This window comes from Daldinia vernicosa (assembly GCF_022497035.1).
Source record: "Daldinia vernicosa strain CBS 139.73 unplaced genomic scaffold F5Y00scaffold_19, whole genome shotgun sequence".
Lineage (NCBI taxonomy): Eukaryota > Fungi > Ascomycota > Sordariomycetes > Xylariales > Hypoxylaceae > Daldinia > Daldinia vernicosa.
In genome coordinates this window covers 447,219-467,171 of record NW_025953935.1, presented here as the reverse complement: position 1 = coordinate 467,171, position 19,953 = coordinate 447,219, and the positions used below count along the sequence as shown (strand labels likewise).

General features: G+C 47.8%; 5 protein-coding genes across 5 annotated transcripts; 2 read left to right on the top strand and 3 right to left on the bottom strand.

The window, feature by feature from the left end:
- Nucleotides 1-72: 72 nt before the first annotated feature.
- On the bottom strand, nt 73-2,214 carry F5Y00DRAFT_235398 (Eisosome component PIL1-domain-containing protein). Its single transcript, XM_048007551.1, has 6 exons — nt 1,684-2,214; nt 1,560-1,620; nt 1,310-1,443; nt 1,073-1,256; nt 367-1,009; nt 73-312 (listed from the first exon to the last, which is right to left on the bottom strand). The coding sequence occupies exons 1-6, from the start codon at nt 1,738-1,740 to the stop codon at nt 303-305; spliced, it is 1,089 nt and encodes a 362-aa protein (XP_047865581.1). The 5' UTR covers nt 1,741-2,214; the 3' UTR covers nt 73-302.
- A 917-nt stretch (nt 2,215-3,131) lies between these two features.
- F5Y00DRAFT_235396 (uncharacterized protein) lies at nt 3,132-7,881 on the top strand (the record flags this gene model as incomplete). The annotated part of the gene is made up of 2 exons (XM_048007550.1): nt 3,132-4,216; nt 4,311-7,881. Coding segments are annotated over exons 1-2 (3,731 nt in total), but the record flags the coding sequence as incomplete, so codon positions are not given.
- A 4-nt stretch (nt 7,882-7,885) lies between these two features.
- On the bottom strand, nt 7,886-10,619 carry F5Y00DRAFT_55728 (Metallo-dependent phosphatase-like protein). Its single transcript, XM_048013813.1, has 3 exons — nt 8,896-10,619; nt 8,690-8,842; nt 7,886-8,620 (listed from the first exon to the last, which is right to left on the bottom strand). Exons 1-3 carry the CDS (start codon nt 10,297-10,299, stop codon nt 8,591-8,593), a joined length of 1,587 nt encoding a protein of 528 aa, XP_047865579.1. The 5' UTR covers nt 10,300-10,619; the 3' UTR covers nt 7,886-8,590.
- A 5,756-nt stretch (nt 10,620-16,375) lies between these two features.
- F5Y00DRAFT_235390 (SUR7/PalI family-domain-containing protein) lies at nt 16,376-18,444 on the top strand. The gene has a single exon (XM_048007549.1). The coding sequence runs from the start codon at nt 16,764-16,766 to the stop codon at nt 17,838-17,840; it is 1,077 nt and encodes a 358-aa protein (XP_047865578.1). The 5' UTR covers nt 16,376-16,763; the 3' UTR covers nt 17,841-18,444.
- Nucleotides 18,445-18,622: 178 nt separating this feature from the next.
- Nucleotides 18,623-19,491, bottom strand: F5Y00DRAFT_261434 (uncharacterized protein; the record flags this gene model as incomplete). The annotated part of the gene is made up of 4 exons (XM_048011204.1): nt 18,623-18,876; nt 18,936-18,990; nt 19,180-19,382; nt 19,485-19,491. The coding sequence occupies 4 exons, from the start codon at nt 19,489-19,491 to the stop codon at nt 18,623-18,625; spliced, it is 519 nt and encodes a 172-aa protein (XP_047865577.1).
- Nucleotides 19,492-19,953: the final 462 nt, after the last annotated feature.

Here is a 19,953-nt window from a genome sequence, read left to right as displayed (position 1 = left end):
GTGTGTGTGTGTGTGTGTGTGTGTGTGTGTGTGTGTGTGTGTGTGTGTGTGTGTGTGTGTGTGTGTGTGTGTGTGTGTGTGTGTGTGTGTGTGTGTTCATCACCGCCCCGTCCGGTCGTTGTTCATCCTATCGTTTCATCCAGGCAAAGCAGTGCTCAAAAGGGCAAGTAAGTAAGTTGGTCTCGCTGAGACCGGAATCAATAATCAATGTGCTGTTATGTCGTGTCGTGTGCCCTAAGGAGTGGTATACTGCCACCGTGTCCGACCTCGCCTGTACCTGCTGCTATAAACCTTTCCTCGTATTAGACATTACTAGTGAATTACCGTCAGCCACTGGAGCCGGAGATGGGTAATTAAGCAGCCTACTAGGCGGCCATCTCAGGGGCGCGGCCTCGGTGCTGCTCGCCGTTCAAGCCGCCGTCAGAATCCAGTATGGAATGGGCCTGATCATCCTCATGTTCCTCTTCCTCCTCATACTCGTGGTTCCCGTGCTCTCGGTGCTCCCCAGCCGCAACCCAGGACTCGCGGTCGTTAAGCGGGGCATCTTGGGCGGACAGATCCAAGCCTTCTGATCTAGCCTTGATGTTGTTTCGGCGGCGCATGGAGAGTGTGCGGGCGCGTGTGGACAGCTTTGGGTTCACGGCTGCGTTCGATGATACCCAGTTAGTTAGTGCGTCTTCGCAGTCCTGAATAATGGCCTTGCTGGCCTCATAGCCATCGTAGGCAGCGCGGGTCTCGCCGGGAGTCACGGGCGTATCGTCGACGAGCTCGAGGAGATGCTTGCCATAGCCAGCAATGATTGCAACTTTCTCACAGTGCTCTTGTAGGGCGTCGAACTGGTAGGTGTATGCCGCCTTTAGCTTCTCACGAGTAATGTTAGACAGCTGAGCCTCGGCCACAAGTGATTCAGCTTCGGCGCGAACAAGTTCCTGCTCAAGAACAACGATTTTGGGTGAGTTGGGTTCTTTGTATTTAAGCTGGGCAATTTGATCGGCAATCTTCTGTTTTCCTGTTATGGCGTTAGCTGGTGTCGATCTGATCTCTGTGGTGGGTTCTTGCAAGGGGTACTCACGGTCTCGGCTAGGCTGCACAGACGCCTCGATATTTCTAATGCTCTTCATGGTTATGCGATACTGGTCATATCGATCGACGTATTGGTCCTCAAGTTCGCCAATTTCATAGATGAGTACACCAAGCTTGTCAGTGACGTCAGAGACATCTTCGTCGCCAGCTTCACCCCAGAGTGAAAGTTGTTGCTAGATATAACTTCTTTAGCGGGCGCAATCTTTTGGGGATAGGTTACACATACGGCAACCTCCATGCGCTCCTTTGCGACAAGCTCCAGGCTCCTCATCACGTTCTTTTCCATTTTGACAAGTTGGGTCAACTTCTTGGCTAGGTCGGGCCCGAAAGCGCCGGCGGCATTTCGACGGAGCGCATGTCCTAGATGCTTTTTGTTAGCGGACTGGCCTTGTTTGGAAATGCTAGAACCCATCGTGGACGGCGTGGACGGCGTGGACGGTATGGTCGGAAGGTAGAGAGGTATTGAGAAAACTTACCAAATCCGCCTCTTCCGAATAGTCTACCGGACTTAGTAGACGACGGCGGGGGAGGGGGGTTCTGTGACAACAATGTTAACAATGCGTCTGCCTTGAAGTGCATTGACTAGGCAACGAGGCCTACCTGAATCTGCGAGGCAGTTGGCGCCCGAGTCTGGCGCATAGAATACGTTCGATGCATTGTGAGGGGTTGGACTGGCAACAGGTGGTGGCCGGATTGCAGTGATACTTAGAAGGTCGGCTCGGGAAGGATATAGCTATGATGTTAAAGACGAGACGATGTAAAGGGTCGACAACTATGGTGGAGAATGTGATGCGATGGTTGGTACTTTGCTATAATACTTTGCTATATTCGTTCTAGGAAGACTGGGAGCTGATTAACGGGAAGACAAGAAGACAGAAATGCGATACTCCAAAAGGTAAGGAAGATGGTGAAAGTGTGGATGTAACTTTTTAGTCTTTGAGATCTTCGTTTTAAAAAGAAGTGGACGGATTTGGGTCTTGGGCGATCATATACGTAAGGTACACACACCTTTTTTTGTATTTATTAAGAATAAGAATGGAAGATGGACTGGATGGACTGGATTATGGATGGTAAGATGGGCATGTTGTTCCCAGTGGCCCCATGCAGCCATGGATGTCTTGGGGCTCTACAGGTTTGGGCCTGTTACAGCCAAAGAGCTCTGGTTAGACAATCGAAAAAGTGGGAACAAAAAAAGAGAGCTGGTCCCCTTACTTCTACGTCATCACTACCGAATTGTGTTTTTCTACATAGCTCTTAGCGTGCAGAGCTAATCCTAACGTGGTGATTGACCTGACGGGTAGCGTACCTCTAGCGTACCTCTAGCTCCGATCTTGTTCTTTGGGGTGCACAAGTCTTGAGCTCACGCCGTCTTCGAAGGTGATTCCACTTAATCATTCATTACGGATCGCATGCGTACAAATTAGCTCTTACCTAAGAAAGAAACCCGTATGTAGTTCCCCTAGAGCAGAGCAGAGCAGAACGTATGATGCCGATTGACTCGGGAGAAAAAAGTTTAAATAGTGGATAATCGAATCCTGGCCTGGTACCTATATAATATGACTACATCACTCCAAGTAATTGATTGAATGGACATTATGAAGTGCAACATTTATGATAATAAGCACAGTTAAAATAAGAATAACCAGGTAATATGTGTAATAGGTTTAAAACTTGTATTTCGGTTTCAATGATTGAACACTACATATTACCTTGGAATTATTAACATAAGACATCTGAGACTTGAGTTAAGTATTGTACCTAAGTATCTGGTATAATCCAATCACTGTGCTAGGTAGAGACAAGACTTATCAATAACTAGAATTTAATTGGATGGCCAAACGTAAATGGTCAATTGGAAATTGCCGTTCATGAGAGCAATTGTACCTTCTAGGTAGGACCTAGGTAGGCCCATATTGCACGGCTGCATGGAAGGAGGTCCGGACCTTCCTAAAGGCTTAAGGGTACTAGCCACAGAGGAAGCCACACTCTTATATAAGCGATTAGATAAGGATAGCACCTTACCTTTAGTTCGTGTCGACTCATCTTATCGAACGCGTCAACCAACTTATAAAATTCACATTTCTCTTATAACTATTAATCTAACATCACTTCAACTTCTTAAAGGTTCGATAGTAGGTTCCTTTTTTCACTGGTTTGACTTACCTGTGATTTATCTGAAATAGGCGCAAGTTTTCTATCATAAACATTAAATCGAACCCCTTTTTAACACATTCTTATAATTACTTGAGACGCGTTTACATCTAGGACCGAACAGCCACAATTATCACCCTTCGGATCATATTTACCTACCCATTATATACAGTAGACAATGGGTGGAGCAGTGTCATATCCACCACATCCTTGGTAGACTCAAGGACGAGGACGAGGACTCTGGGACCATTCTAATCTGGAGTTGGGAATTGAAGATAGGGGCGGAGTTGAGGGTGTGCGGCCTAGCAGCAGGTGCTCTAGCGAGATGGATAGAGTTCCTATTGACCTAACGGCCGTGGTTTCAGATTCCGATGATTATAATGCTTCAGAGGTTACCCCTCAAGAAGGGCAGTCGCAGTCACAGTCTCATTTGCTATCAGAACTATCTCAACTATCACAATTTGAATCTCAGTTAGGGGCACATTCTCGCAATCCTACTAGTCCACATCTTCCGGATAGGTCACCCGGACAGCAGGAACCTTCATCCATGGAGGAACATTCTATATCGATTCGCGCTGCAACTCCTCCTATGCCCGCTAAGGGGTCTGCATCAAAGCATGGAAGCCAAGATGGCAAGGCCGCTTCATTACCGGTCAGATCAAGCGGCGGCTCTAGGAACGGCATGGATACCACACCTTCATCAAGTCAGCGCCACCCACCTGGAAGCCATCGAACACCTAAAATTCAAACCCCGAAAAAATCTTTCTGGTCCATCGATGACGTTGTGGAAGCTTTACGAGGGTTCTCAGAAGAGATTGGTACTGACGGCGCTAAGCTCACTGCTCGCTTGATTCATATAGCTTGGAAAAAAGAAGCGCCCAATCAGCAGTTTACGAGCAAGAAGGATTGGTTCGCGGATATGAAACGTACCCCGTTAGAAGGCGTTGGGAGGTCATCGGATACGATAAAAATTAAGTATAAGGTTTGTCCCCCAAGGACTCGCTGCCCACGCTATTCGAGATCCTAAAGTCCGGGGTCTCATCTAGAGTAGGAGCGAGAAGCTAACAAGTGCACAGCAATTTGGCCACGGTAGATCTGGAAAACAGGAGAAGAAAGAGCATCATCAGGTTATTTGCATTAAAACTGATGCTGAGAAGGTCCCGTCCTACGGCTTTCATCATGTTGAGATTAGGAAGAATATCCTTTCCCCAAATACTATGCTTACTTACGTCCCCCATCTACGAGATTTGGCAGACAATGAAGAAGGCGTCTACCGCCGCTGGCTAGAAAATTTAGAAAACATGGACAAGACATCTGGGTTTGCCACGCTAAGTCGGCACCAAAAGGTGACAAAGACCATTCAAAAGGAGCGTGCGACTACCTTATTATTATATCTCGACTCTTGGCTGGATAGGCTTGGCTTCAACCTTGAGAACTGTACTAAGACCACCCTTATCCGCTATATGGCTAGCCAGAGCGATAATGTCACTCCTCAGCAAAAGTCGAGCATCTTAAACTCGTATAATGATGAGCCTGGGTCTCCGCGATCGGCCAAAACAGTCAGAATTTTCACAGAAGCATTTGATCGAGTCTTCAACTCGCCTCTTCTGCGCGAGCGCGCTGTACCCCTTCGTGACGTCCTCTTACTAGATAAGTCGGTTGATACCATCGTCGATTCTAAGAAATGGATGAAGGATACCCCGAGCCAATCGAAAGTCACCGAAGAGCACGCAACAGTTGAATCTTTTCTCGAAACTTACGCTCTGCTTGGTTGCTTGATATGCACCAGCCATTCCTGCGAACATGGCGAATACGGCGTCGATAACGAACGGAAGCGATTCTCTATCGAGGTAGTTGGCGGTTTGTCGCCCATGATTCGCCAACAGCTTACGCAGAAATCCAAGGGAAAGATGGAGGATAGCCCTACATCTCGCAAAGCAAGAAAACCTTGCGGCGACGACTGCTTTTTGAATGGGCGCCCAGGAACGCGAGCCCGTGCATGGAGTGAGAGTGAAATAATGCTCCTCAGATCATTCTTCTCGACGTTGAGCAACACGAATATACCGGTACAATGCGCTACTTCTGTGGCCACTGGACGACCTTGTTGGGATGTCAGCCGTCAGCTCGATAAGCTTGATTTATCTGTTCCCAGCGCGGATCCCACACCACAAGTCCAAGTGAAACCGCTACCTTGGTATGATAGGAAAAAGAAAATGCTCATCGGGGACTGGCAGGATCATACCAATACACACGAGCATCAGAGGAAGGACTGTTTTGATCCTTGTAGCCATGAAGGACCGTGCACAATGAAGAACTGTAGGTGCGTCCAAAACCGTCTTATGTGCGAGCGCTTCTGTCGATGCACAGCAGCAATTTGCGCTAGCAAGTTTACCGGTTGCGCCTGCCACTCTCATGGGAAGACGTGTATCCCTAAGCAAAAAGATCGGCCTTGCATCTGCGTGCAGCTCAATCGCGAGTGTGACCCCGTTCTGTGCGGAAGCTGTGGTGCTTCTGAGAGAGCCAACCCAGCAAATGCGGATAATGATGCTCTACATGCTGCGGGATGCCAAAACTGTGCACTTCAGCGAGGCAGATCAAAGTCAGTCATGCTTGGAAGATCTAGGATTGCTGGCTATGGACTCTTTGCGACTGAGGATATTGCACAAGATGAGTTTGTCATCGAGTATGTTGGTGAGCTTATTAGCCAGGACGAAGGAGTTCGCCGCGAGGCACGTCGTGGGGACGTATTCGACGAGTCATCCAATTCGTCGTATTTATTCACCCTGCTAGAACAGGAAGGCATCTGGGTTGATGCCGCCATCTACGGCAATCTCAGTCGATACATCAACCACCAGGAAACCAACTGTAATGTCACCCCGCGAATCCTCTACGTCAATGGCGAATATCGCATCAAGTTCACATCTCTGCGAGACATTAAGGCTGGAGAGGAGTTGTTTTTCCATTACGGCGAGAACTTCCCAAATCTGACTAAGAAGCTTTTGCAAGAAGAGAAAGCCGAGAAAAAGCGACGTAAGGCTAAGGAGCAGGCCCGCAAGAAGGGCCAGGACGATGCTGAAAAGCCAAGGAAGAAACCCGGTCGCAAGCCAGGCAGGAAACCGGGCCGTAAACCGGGCCGCAAACCAAAGAAAACCTTCGCTAAAGTCGATTCAGAACCGGAAGACGACGACGAGGCCACGGAAGAGCCGTTCCCTAAAATCAATATTGCCAAGGGACGCAAACGCAAGCGTGCCATTATAAACGAAGAAGAATCGGATGAGGGCGAATACCGCCCTAGGACTAACTCTCAGGATGATGTAATGGTAGACGTCGGTGAAGGATCACCCACTCGTAAACCATCGCGCTTAAGGAAGCGACTGGGAGCCCCGCCAAAGGCTAGGAAGAGTTTTCCAGTTTCAGCTGCCAGGCGCGAAGAAACTGACGAAGGGGTGGATGAAGACAATGAGCTTGAGTTAACGCCGAAACGGCAGCGTAAGAAACCACGAAGACTCCTTGACGATGCTACGCTTGAAGAAATTGACAAAGCATTGGTGGTAGAGAGCAAACCTGAGAGCAAGCCTATAACTACGCCTAAGCGCAGGGGTAGGAAGCCGAAGCATATTAAAGAGCAAGAGTTGCGAGAGAAGGAGATGCGAGAAAAGGAGATGCGAGAAAAAGAGATACGAGAGAGAGAAGCCAATATCGAGGCCAAGGGAGGCCAAGGAGATACGGTCGTCATAGGGGGCGCACAGAATGCTGTCCAGGGCAGTGCCCCAGGCAGCGCTCAAGGGAGTAGTCGTTTTAGGCATACGGAAGCTAGGCTTGAGCTTGACTCGGATTCAGCCGCCGGCAAGGGGACGCCGTCTCAAGCACGAAGCCGACGACAGACCAAAGATGTGGTAGAATCCAGCCCATTATCAACGCCAGATTCGGGCATCGCATACCCCGAGCTCGACCTATCCGACTCGGACATACAGCCGATATCTAGAAGAGGACGCGCTCGGAAAGGCGCAAGCGGCGATGATGAATATAATGGAGGGAGTTGGACTGATAGCGACGGAGTCAGACACGCCGGTGCCGGTACCGATGACAGCGATGATGACTTACCGATCGACCGCTCGCGAACCAGGCGCAGACCGGCCAGGTACGATGATTAAGCCTAGGTCTTCTTGGAAGATTCTCCTACTTGGGAATATCAAACTAATATTAGGAATTTTTCCATGGAAGCAGCGAGGAGATTTCTAATCCCATCATCCAATCTTCGACCCAGCCCGAAATTTAATCCAAGACTACAACATCTCATGGTGCAAGCTACTATTTAGGTACCTAGGTACCTAACCTAATCCACGTTATATAATAGAATCGACTTTTAGCCCGGGAAGATGTATAATAGTGTCCGCGGACATGGGACATGGCTGTAGAAATAGCTTTTACGTTAGCATTGCGTGCGGGCTAGTTGCAAGAGACGACAGATTAATTTTCGTTAACTAAGAGACTCTTCTTAATCACCCTTGGAAGCGGGTAGTGCAGTAATTCCACGATGCGTTTTTCTAATAGGCCGATTAGTTCACTACTACATAGCAACTTAAGTTTATAGTCTTACTAGTCACCAAGCAACACGACACTTGTACATTAAATAAATCACATTCCAATAAATTGAATACAATAAAAAACCACCCACGTTTTCATTAGTTAACCTAGGTCCCTAACCTAGTAATTCCTTGCTTTGCTTTGCTTGCTTGGAACCATCTGGCCCCCCTAATGACTAATGCGCGGACTCCAAGCATACTCATTCGTAGTAATTAACCTAACCGAAACCTTGATACTGTACATGATAACATCAAGGACTAAAGTAATAAAGCGCCATCCAACCGTCCAACCGTCCATTTCCTCCTTTCCCTTCCTAGAAACACGGGAAGGAATTTGGTTCCTTCTTAAGCCCCGTGGCCACCGGGGAATAGATAAAACAATGGACTTCCCGAGCTCTAGTTAGTTTTCGACACATGTTGTTTCTCGAGCAAAACCGTTTCTGGCTTGCTCTCGCTTTGCAAGGATTACTACACCCTCGCCTCCCATTCCAACGGCACAGGCTGCCTTAGGGTTGGGTTGACCGTGCTAAGTTCGACTTTGGTGTCAAGGCTTGCCGCTAAATCCCGTCCCTTCCCTCGCACACCGTAGTTCTTGGTTATCTCCTAGCAGTGTCATGATTTGAAACGAAAGAAGGCCCGTAGGCGTAAGGATGCATCTCTGGTCCATACTTTAACTCCTGGGGTCCTTCAATTCGTTTCCATGCGCAATGAACTCGTCGGTATGATTACTTCACGAAGACCTTCTCTTGAGAAGCCCTCCAGAGAAGATTTTATACGCTCTGGGGGTATACGCTAGCCGGCTAATGAAGAAAAGTGTTAGTCATAGAAACTCTCTTGCAAGCAGACTTAAAACGGTGATTGTCACGTACCGGGCTGTTCAACATGTTGTTACGCTTGTTTCTGCCTTTCTTAATATGGCTCTTGAGCGCAGAGGAATCGAGTGGCTTCAGTAGTTCGAAGCTGCACAAGAGCTCCGCAGACACAGACATGACAGCTCCCCAGTTATCGAATTCGCCGCAATACTAGCACATAAATAGTTAGTATATGGTGTTATAGATGGACGGGACACTCTTACGTTTGGTGCGCTGAAGACAGTGACTAAAACTCTATCATTAAAAAATTCGTAGCCGTCTTCGACGACCATGTGCGCTCGGCAGACGAGATCAAAGTCGTGGGCTGCTAGAAAGTCGGTGATAACCCTCTTACCAAAACAGTAGCTGACACCTCTCTCGTTGGCCTCCCAGTCTGCTTCCATGTCGGCGGGATCGGACCATAGCAAGTCGTTAAGGAGACCGTAATCAGGGACATCGGTAGGACGAGCAATATTGCGGATATCGTCCATATGGCTTAGGGCTGGAGACAGTCCACCGTGAACACAGAATATCTTTCCTGCAACGATGGCGGCGATCGGAAGCGTGTTAAAGCAGTCAATGAACGTCTTCCAAATCTTAACGTTGCACCTTCGCTTGCATTCGTCGTAAAAGCCGTAGACCCTCGTAACGTTGGCACATTCATGGTTCCCCCTTAGGAGGAAGAAATTCTCGGGGTACTTTAGCTTGTAGCACAGTAAAAGTAAGATGGTCTCCAAGGACTGCTTGCCCCTGTCAACGTAGTCTCCGAGGAAAAGATAGTTCGCACTCGGCGGAAACCCGCACATCTCGAACATTCGAATCAGGTCAGTATACTGGCCGTGAACGTCGCCAACGATCTTGACCGGCGCATCAAGCTCCAGCAGCGCAGGCTGTGATAAAAAGCATTCTCGTGCCCTCTGGCAGATGGCGACAATCTCGGCGTTCTTGAGACATACGCTCTTCGTTACTTTCCCAGCGTACGCAGCGTCTAGGAGCCGCTTAATGAAATCATCAAGGTCAATATCCTTGATGTCACTCATAGCAACCACGGTAGGGGAATCATCCTTCGAGGGTGTTCCCGGCACAGATATGATAGGGTTAATAGTATTCTCCTTCTTCACCAAGATGGGTGCTCCGGGCTGCTGCTGTATATGCGAATTTGGGCTCGCGACTCCGTTGGGCGGCTGATCGGATACGTGGTCCACCTCGCCACAAGCTTGGGCAGCATGTATGTCGCCATGACCAGCTCTAATAGAGGCAGATTGGACAGGAGAAGGAGGTGGTTGGTTATCATAGGAGTTGTTTGCGTCCGGCGATCGCGGGGATGATGGGGAAGTGACTGAGTCAGCACGGCCAGTCCTCGATTTGCTGCTCCGCGCAGATTTTACAGAAGCCGCATCCGATTTGTCCCCGACAGCATCTCCGTTGGATATAATCGCCGAGCTCCGTGGACTATCTGTCTTCCCACCACCAGGAATTTTTGATCGGAAGTTTTTAAATGAACGGGTAGAATCCTTGGTCTCCGATTTTCCAAATGAGGGATACGATTGCAAGTTTTCGGCGCGGTCTCCGGAGGATGCGCTTGAGCCCTTGCCGCTCCCCCCGTCTTTGGAGGTTTGGTTTCCCATCGTCTCGTGTCGAGTGTTGACGATGTTCAATGAGTATCAGTCCAGCTTCGCGATGCAGAATTTTTTATTGTTGATTTAGGCGGAAACAGAAAACAGGAATAGGAAGCCCAAGCGCCCACCGATATGTCGATCGTGTATTAGCGACGGGTCGGATAATATTCTTCGTTAATGTCCAGCTCGCTGCTAGGGAGGATGAAATAGTCGGTCAAGGACAGAGAGGAGGAGGGCGGCGGAAGAAGTGGGCGCCGTTTTGTTCTCCGTCTTTGTAGCTAAGGCGTAGAGTAAGCGCCAGTCTTTCGCAGGTATCGGGGAGTTGCGGGAGAGGACGACGAGGTGAAGGATGGGGTAGGATGCTGTCGTGGTCAAACGGAGATGTCGGGAGCGAATGCAGGAATAGCAGTGTTGCGTAAGAGGCTATGCTAGCGACGTTGAGGCTAGATGTAATGTAATTAATCTAAATTGCAGTTCGGAAGAATCAGCGACGGGGCCTATGCGGATTGAGGTCGTACATGTATGAGGGTCGGCAGTTGATCAGTTGAATGTTGAATCTGGCGGGGGGGTTTGGCAGCTGGGGAAATTGATTGCAAGTCTTAGGTAGACCGGGGAGTTGCGGAGGAGAGGATGAGGCAAAAGATGTGCGAAGGGAGGGAAGTTGATAATGATGGCGATGGCGAAGGCGAAGGTTTAGGGCCGTCTATTGTTATTTTTGGACCGTCTAATAATTTTTCCCCTTTTCTCCTCTCTTTTTGGGGACAATACATACACCAGAGCAAAGGAAAATGCGGGGAGAAGCTGTTCGTCTGCTTCGTCTGAGATGCGGCGAACGGTGATGAGTCAGGTTAAAAATAAAAAGGGAAGATAAGACATGGGGACATAACCCAAGAGAAGGGCCCTGGGGCCAAGGACGAGGTCAGAAGAACGTGCTAGACTCTAGTGGAGCTTTTGGTAACGGCGCCAAGCAACGAGGGTTGCCGTCTCACCGTACATAACATACAGTATTAGGGTAGCTTAGGGTAGCAGTAGATACATATGCGTATGCGTATGCGTGTGTATTGGATGGATGTGTATATGGATGTGTGTATGGATGTGTGTATGGATGTGTAAGTATGGGGATATGTACGAGTGATGTAGGACTATGCGTAAGTTAAGTAGGTAAGGTAGGTAGGTATATGTATATGTATATGTGTATGTGTATGACTATAAGTGTGTATGACTGACTATATGCATGTATATATGCATGTACGTACCCAATATAGGAGATGTAGTTAGAATAGGAAGAAGAGAAATAAGAAGTAGGTAACTAGTATAGAAGTAGAAAAGACACCTACCTAGCATATGAAGAGTAGCCTGATCGGATGATTGTTATACAACGTTAGGCTATGCGCAAGGTCGCCAAGGTCGTTTTTTATTTTCTGTGCGCGCGCCGAGCGTGTGTGCGTAGGACGAGGGGCACGTCCCGCTATACTTGTCAAAACGGTTCCAAGGTCCGTGGGTGACGACAGGTGTCGGGCTATATTGGCCTGACGGTCGCTATGCACGATTTGGAATTAGCAATTAGAAATAGAAATGTGGCTTTATGGCTTTATTTAGGGGAGGTTCCGGTTGTATTGCTCTCAAAGGAGCAAGCCGGTTGGATCAAGGTAGGACAATGGATGCGGCACGTTGGAATTTTGGGCTTCTTGATAAGTTGGGAAGAAGGGGTGAATGGAGTTGAAGGGTTGAAGGGAAGAAGGAAGAGAGAGAGAGAGAGTAATGCGAACGCGTCAAGATTATTCAGACATACGCACTAAATAACCTTACAAATAGGAAGTTGGGGGGGAGAGAGAAGTTACAGTCGACGTTAAACAGATCATGTCATTGATAAGAAAATGCCCAGATGCCTATACATACGGCAACTACACCTTAAGGTGGTTACTTGATTTCAATAATCTATCTCTATTTGATGCGACCATACAGTATGCACTTACATATGTTATTCTTACCACTAGTGGGGAGCCGCTACTTCCACTTTCGAATAGTCCGCGATGCCGTCCGACTGGGGCGGCGGAGGAACACCTTGCAGCGAGTTTTAGTGGAAGGGACGTACCTAACCTTCCAGACCGCTATGTAATTTTTGGCGGGGCACCTTCGTTCCGGCTCGAGTTAAGTTGTCCAAGTCGTCTGAAGGTTACCCAACTCTACCTAATGTATAAGGGTGGATTCCCTTGTCCTACTGGTAACAAAGAAAAGTCAAAAAGTCATTTACGACGAAATAATAATACATTGTTAAGTGTGGGGTTAAATTAAAATTGGTCAAGGTTTGATGATAATACGTCCGACTCGACGACCAGTCTGCCAGGTACGGTAGGAGGTCAGGTTTTCTCTCCACCCCTCCAACCCTCCCTACCGTTTACACCTTACATATAATGGTCGTATATGGTGCCCAAAACCTCTTAGGATATAACGATGTTTGCGGACGAACAGCTTCGAATGGAACGACAAGAGCGGGAATTTCAAGTAGATCAAGGTGACATGCAGGCGGGAGCAATCTAGTAAAATTTACTAAACTTCCAATAAGAAACTGAGAACCCCGTCGATCAGGCAACGCGATGGCACCTACTGCAAAGATCTCATCTTTCGAGCCCGGCTTTTGTTCGTTACTTTGATTTGTATTGCCTAAACCGGACAGTGGCAGTTGATTCTCGATGTCCGATAGGTACAAATACCTTAATCATCCATGCTCCGTCTCTAGTTGCTGACCCATTCCCATTTGCTTAGGTAGGTAGTAGGTATATAACCCAAAAGTTCGTATCTCTCCAAGCTTTACCGGTAGTGAACATCGACATCACGATCCTTGGCGGTGGCGACTACCAGGCAACCCGGTAACATCGGTAGCATCGCTGCATCACGAGCAGCCATCGTAGTCTTTTCGACCGTCTCGGCTTCTGCTTGTCAGGCCTGCTTACTTGGCACTTATCACTCTAATAACTTCGGCTTTCGTTTCTATTGGAGTCTACTGAAAGCTTGACACTGCAATTAATACCGGTATCGTGGCAGTTGCATACACGCCAGGCCTCGAGCAAGTCTAGATTGATTAGCCAAGAGCGTGTCTTAGGTAAGTAGCACATATTAGGTATTCCTTCAAGTAGATAAGTAAATGGCCCAATAGGAATCTGTTGCGTTAGGTTGTCCTGCGTGTCACAAAGTTATTAGACGTCTATATCATACGCAGTATAATACTATAAGAATACATCAACCTGCCACTCAAACCGAATTTCAACCATCGTCTATGTGCCACCAGTATGCACGCGACAGCTCGACGGCAAGGAACCGGACAATTCATCACGCCTTCGGTGTGAACTGCTCCGGCAGCGGGAAGATTAGTCTTTGGACACCGATAGTATTGTACATGGCGGTGTTGAGGTAGTACTATTTCATGTCCAACAACATCATGAACCCTACGCTCTCAACGAGCCAATGCCTTGCTTCGCCTACATTTCCCGTCATCAGGCCATCGCGGCAGCTGTTAGATCCTTTGAAAAATGTTGATTGGACTATCGGGTAGGGCGACTAAGAATCATAGTCTAACAGCCTGACAGCTCCTATATTAAGGAGCTTACCGACGGATAATGAATCGTAACGAAGAGGCATAAATGCGTCAAGATAACTGGCGCACCTAGGTGCGCCACCTTTTTTGACGTCCTTCTGAGAGGTAAGGTCGCTAATGTCACCATGTCACCATCCATATCCGCAAACGGCTCCCGACGTGACCCGGTCCATCGGTGTATTCCGGATCGGGCAAGGTTCAAGGCCGAAATTCTAGAACCCTTCTACCTTTTAACCATAACGGATAGGGCTGAGAAGTTGGTATCTCCGACTTGAGCTCCTTTCTCGGGTCCGGAAACTAACAACATAAGAGCGATTACCTCTTATACATATAAAAATTCGGTTACCGGAAGAATTTGTTTGTGTTTGCTTGCCTCAACCCTGAACGCATAAATGGGGTTTTAGGCAGGTTCTTAGAGAAAGGTACGTATTGCTGCTGGTTAGCCACAAGTGGAACTTTCCAAGCTTCCTATTTTTAGGATCCCTCAAGATCTGCCCCGCGACCTACCCTGGCGGGCCTAGCAGGGACCTCGCCAAGGCTCGCTAACTGGCCCAGCCACATTTAAAGAGCTGGTAAGTAGGTACCTCACTAAACGGTTCGGCTGGTAATAGCCTTTCGCACCGGTTTCAATTAGTGTATGTTGGACTTTGAAATCCCCCTTCCAATCCTCCTCATTTCCATCCTGCCATCTTCAACGACACCATCCTTATTTGTCAAAACTTATGATTTATACTATCGCATCATCTCTTCCGAATTTTCGATTCGAACCGCAACGCAAAACGTTCTCTATCTTTTTGAAGATTTCAAAACATGGCCATGCTCATATTGTCTCGTCTGTCGTGAGAGATTCTTACATATGTAGTATGGTGGAGAGACAAAGACGCGTCAAGGGCATCGCCTCACGGGATCCTTGTGCGTTGACGCCACAACGCCCACGTATTCGAACACGCGGGAGGCACGCAATAATCTGTCCAATCTAAACCTATAATCGATCTTCACGAGGACCACTAGCCACACGCTGATCAACATTTCCAAGAGCTTTTCTTGCGACTTTACGCGGCCCCGTCCACTTTATGCCTCTGTATCTCTGTATCTCTTTTTTTTTTTTTTTTTTTCATTCGTGTTACCATGTAAAGCTGCACAAAATTGTGTTTGATTGCTGTTTTCTCTCGCTTCGAATACAGCGTATCTTTAGTTCTTGCCGGAGTACCGGGGGTTATATGCAACCTCTATGCGATAAAGTCGTACCTGTTAGCAATACAGCGTATCTGCGGGAGTTTGAGGTTTGCTGGGGTCCCCTAGTCAATAGCCTAGTCCGGAATTGCGATATGCCTAACTAGACTGGTGTAGCGAAATGTTAGCGTAGTTGTTCTATTTCAGCTGCTGCATTCATGCCGAGACCATAGGTCACCCGACCTATGCCCCACTCCCCACCTAACCTGTGCAAGGGAAATTTGTATGAGAGACCTGAGCTTACCTAACCTGTATAACAGTTTAGTAGACCTATGGAATAAAATTTACCTAACCTATGGACCCTTACCAATTCAACTGTATAGGTAATGACTTAGGCAACAAAAGATGGCTAATCATTTAGATAATAGGGGGTTTAATCCCAACCAAAATGAAGATATTTAAAGTAAATGTTTATTACTACTTGGTTAGCACTCACAAAGTACTCATTGAGTACTTAACGAGTAGTATAGTGGCCGCTGTAAGGGGAGTGAGTACTTAGTAAGTACTAATCAAAGTAGTATAGTAGCTGCTGTAGAAAACCGGATAGAGTGAGTACTCAGTGAGTACTAATCAACTGGACTATACTACCTACTCAGTGAGTAATATAGTAGTTGCTACCGGATAAAGTAAGTACTCAGTAAGTAGTATAGTAACTGCTACCGAATAGAATGAGTACTTAGTGAGTACTAATCAACTGGATTATAAATGGTTAAGTTGCCTACTACCCACTAAAAACCAGTAATAATATGAACTTTATTCCATAGGTCTACTGAACTTTTACACAGGTCAGGTAATGTCAGGTCTCTCACACAAGCTGCCCTTGTACAGGTTAGGTGGGGAGTGGGGCATAGGTCGGTTCACCTAATTCCCCTTCATGCCTTGTCTTGGATGAAACTGCATCACCGGTGCTTCTGAGGTGCTTTAGTAGTGTAGGTATCTAGGTAGGTAAGTAGTCAAAATCATCCTGATGAAAAATGTTGGGCATAAACGTTAGGGAATGATCTTCAGTCAAAGTTAATGATCCTGCTACTATTATACATCGGGTATTAGACAAACAATTATCAGGCTGTGTGGTGTCAACGGCAATACGGGTTACCCAAATGTCACTTGTTGTTGTTTTTTTCTAGTGGGGTGGCATCCCGTCTCATTGGAGTATTTTGTATTTTACAGCGGGGCTGAGCATCCCCTGGACAACTTTTTAGTGATGGGCTGACGTCGACTTGAAAGGGTCCCCCCTCCCCCCCGCCATGCTGCCATGTTATGTAGAAGGGCCGGAGGGCTGGGTTGTGTAGCCCGAAGCTGCGCCACGCTTGCTTAGATTTGATCAGTCAGTCCAGTCAAGTCCTACTGATCGTCCCTCCCATGCGTAATAAATACAACCGTCTTACGCACCTTATTCTTTTCAGTGCATCTTTGCTCACGTATCACTGTTACATCTTTATTTATTATTTATTGTCGCTTGCCGTTGCTGGGTCAGTCGTCATTTTTCCATCTTGGACCCTTTTATCAAACCTTCAAACCATATAACCTTAGGTTAGGTAACTTACCTTCGTTTAAGTCAACGGCCTGCACTCGTTAAAAGAACTACTACAACAACCGTAAAGTAACTAGATTCCTCTCGGTCGCAAATAGACTGGTATACATCATGGGTGTTGGAAGATATGTCTGCGTGGCTCTGCCATTCATATTGACAGTAGGCAGCATCATCTCTCTGCTGATTGCTGGTCTCACCGGTGTCACCAACAACGGTCTATTCATTTTCGAAATCGATACTAGGAACGTTACTATCGATGCCGGAACCCTTCAAAGCCTCCTCGGCAACATTACCAGCGCCGAAAGTATCTCAGATAAGATTGACAGCGCCGTAAACAACGGTCAGAAGGCTGTCAGCCAAAATGTTCATAATCCCTTGAATCAACACAACACCCGCTCGCCAGCCCCGCAAGATACCTCTGATATCTCCGGTATCGTCGGCAGTCTTACCGGCTCCGGCGACAACATCACCGCCGCCGAGCTCGGTATCGACAAGATCTACCAGTTTACCCTCTGGAACTACTGCTCAACAACAACCGACGGCGCTAAGAACTGCACCAAGGCCAAGTTCAACTGGGCTGAAGAGGATCTCAACACCTCGTGGGTTGACGAATTTGGCAGCCAGCTTGGTGCTAACATTACCGTTCCTGACGAGGTGAACGACACCTTGAGCACTTTCAAGACCCTCATCAAGTGGACCGAGGTTGTCTACATCATTGCTATGATTGGCCTTGCCCTTGAGTTAGTCGTTGGTCTGTTCACCGCCTGCTCTCGCCTGGTTTCTTGCCTGACCTGGGTCATTTCTGGTATTGCCACTGCCTTTGTTATCGCTGCTGCATCTATGATGACTGCGCTAGCTGTTATCGTGGTCGGTGCAGTGAGAGGCGCCACGTCGAAGTACGGTGGAGACGCCAGCTGGAACAACAACTTCTTGGCTTGCGTCTGGATTGGTGTTGCCTTTGCGCTCGGTGCCAGCTTCTTCTGGCTCTTCTCCATCTGCTGCTGCAAGCCCGAGAACCGTCCCTACAACCGACGAGCGGCACACGGTGCCGAGGGTGAGAAGTTTATTCCTACCGGTTCATACGCGCCGCTCGGTGATAACCGCAACTCCGGGTACAACTACGGTGCCCCGCAGCGTGGTGGTGCCCGCTCGGATCTGGCCTACGAGCCTTACTCTCACGCCCGTTAAACACGGAGAATATCAGTCAATCTACAATGAAATGGATGGTTACAGGTCTGTAATTTTTGCGTTCTGCTGGCGTTTGGGCCTGGGTATGACAAGACTGGATGATCGCGGTATCTGCAAAAGCTATCGGAGATATCTACGTATGAGGTAGATAGGGTGGTTTCCCGTGATGGGAAGATCGTGGATTATTATGATATCAATTCGGAATATAATGGCCTAGAGTGAATGGCCTCATATATGACCCAAATATTCTATCTATTAAAGATACTCTTTCCCTTTTTGGAATATAAATTCGGTATATGGTGCTCATGGGTGAAGATATCGTGAATAGCCTTCCATTATTAGGTAACTACCGAAACTAGCTCTGGTGTGCATATGCGTTGCTGGCATATTTAGGACCGAGCGGTGTGGTCGAACCGGAGCTTAGAGCACGTGGCACAAATGAGGTGCGAGATGTACATAGTAGATGCTCCATGCCGGTGGCCCCAAAAACGGGCTCCAGGGACCATACATACAGCAGACTTTAGCGTTGGAGCATGTGGTATACACATGGGTTTCTATAATAAGACGCGGCCAGCCTTTTGGTTAACTTTGAGACCCACATCAGAGGTATACTATGTAACTCCCGTATGAAGATAACAGGCACGTAGGTAGATATACTCGATTTCTAAAAGAGGCCGGAATCTGAGGAAGTAATAGCTACACATTCTACCGTCTCTTAGCCCCTCATTTTGATCCTTGTCCCAGTATGCTTTCCCCCGGGAGGTTATATTACGAGACGGCATTCAAAACCCAAGTTTGTACCAGCGCGTTGAATCATATGGGTTGGGGGGCGTGAGAAGCCGGTCGGGAAGCATAGACCAGTCCTTCGAGAAAATATCCACGTCCATAGTCCCAAACAAACTTCGGATTTGGCCCAGGGTATCGACAAGCGGGATGACGAATATTCTACCCATGGGATCGACCGCGATAACATGGCCGTACGCCTCCTGTGTTTCCTCGTCTATCACTAGAGACCCGGAATCACCGATCCCAAGTCCTTGGAATTTCTGTTAGCTCTGGTATTTACCTGTGTTGCGGAAGACCGTAGGTACATACCTCGACCATGGGTTAGTGAGACGGTGCAGACTTCGCACAGGTTCTGGTTCCCGCTCTGATTGGATATGTAAGTAGGGATTGGGCTAATTGTCCCTTTGGACTTGATGTGGTGAGACGTGATAATTCGGACACGGCGTTGCTTAGATGGTCTGGTTCTTGGCTCGGTGCCAATATACTATGTAGTAAGTCTTTTCGACTTGTTGGGGTCCCGTTATTTGGACCGAGTTCAGTTCCATGTTTTTACATCTTGTAACTTCAGAAGAGACCAGTCCAGGTTAGGCTGGCCTGGTACCCAACTCAGGGTCGATAGCGATGGTTCAATCACGGGGCGGCGAAGTAGTCGCTGCTTATACCCAAAAGTATGCGATGAGTGTTTGGCGTCGATATCTGTCGTAGGTCTGGTCTGAGGCGACGGTGTCTCGGTAAAATCATATTCAATACCGCCGACTGCTATTGGGTCAGATTCCGTATCTTCTGGAGTCTCGGGTCATCTTGTGGTTCTTCTTCAGATTCGAAGGGATGAGCTGAAGTGAGCGCAAAGTTTAGCACTGGCCATGTCTGTACCGCACATCGCAAGGCTGTATGATATCTTCTCCATCCAATCTCTCGCAATTGACAATTTACGGTTCTGCTCGATCGAGTGTCTGAAGCCTTCTAGGTGTTTATGCTAGATATTGGTAGGGGATAGTAGAAGTAGGATGGATCCTAAGGATAACCGGACTTGGTAACATATTATATCCATCACTGCCATGCGGGCTGCCTCAGCCTCAGCCGCGTGGTCGACCCAATACATTGTTCTATACAGAGTAAGTAACTGATCGGTATGGTGGTAAGGCATCAAAGTGACCTTCGCTCATTGTCGTCCCTTTATAGCCAGTATCTATCACCAATTGAATTTTGAGGCTGTCACGATGAATATCAACTTTATTCCACCAGCGTTGCTGATGGATAAGAATATTATCGAGACTCTTTGTCACAGCCCCGAATCATCCCATGATCAATTCTCTGCTTTCTTTCG

What these genes read in the sequence shown, in the direction of transcription:
- F5Y00DRAFT_235398 (XM_048007551.1), bottom strand. Translation starts at nt 1,740, where the DNA reads ATGCATCGAACGTATTCTATGCGCCAGACTCGGGCGCCAACTGCCTCG. An exon ending in CAACTGCCTCGCAGATTCAG is followed by an intron (nt 1,621 to 1,683) that starts GTAGGCCTCGTT and finishes TTGTTGTCACAG; the next exon opens with AACCCCCCTCCCCCGCCGTC. An exon ending in TGTGCAGCCTAGCCGAGACC is followed by an intron (nt 1,010 to 1,072) that starts GTGAGTACCCCT and finishes ACGCCATAACAG; the next exon opens with GAAAACAGAAGATTGCCGAT.
- F5Y00DRAFT_55728 (XM_048013813.1), bottom strand. Translation starts at nt 10,299, where the DNA reads ATGGGAAACCAAACCTCCAAAGACGGGGGGAGCGGCAAGGGCTCAAGC. An exon ending in CTGTCTTCAGCGCACCAAAC is followed by an intron (nt 8,843 to 8,895) that starts GTAAGAGTGTCC and finishes TTTATGTGCTAG; the next exon opens with TATTGCGGCGAATTCGATAA. An exon ending in ACAACATGTTGAACAGCCCG is followed by an intron (nt 8,621 to 8,689) that starts GTACGTGACAAT and finishes TTTCTTCATTAG; the next exon opens with CCGGCTAGCGTATACCCCCA.
- F5Y00DRAFT_235390 (XM_048007549.1), top strand. Translation starts at nt 16,764, where the DNA reads ATGGGTGTTGGAAGATATGTCTGCGTGGCTCTGCCATTCATATTGACA.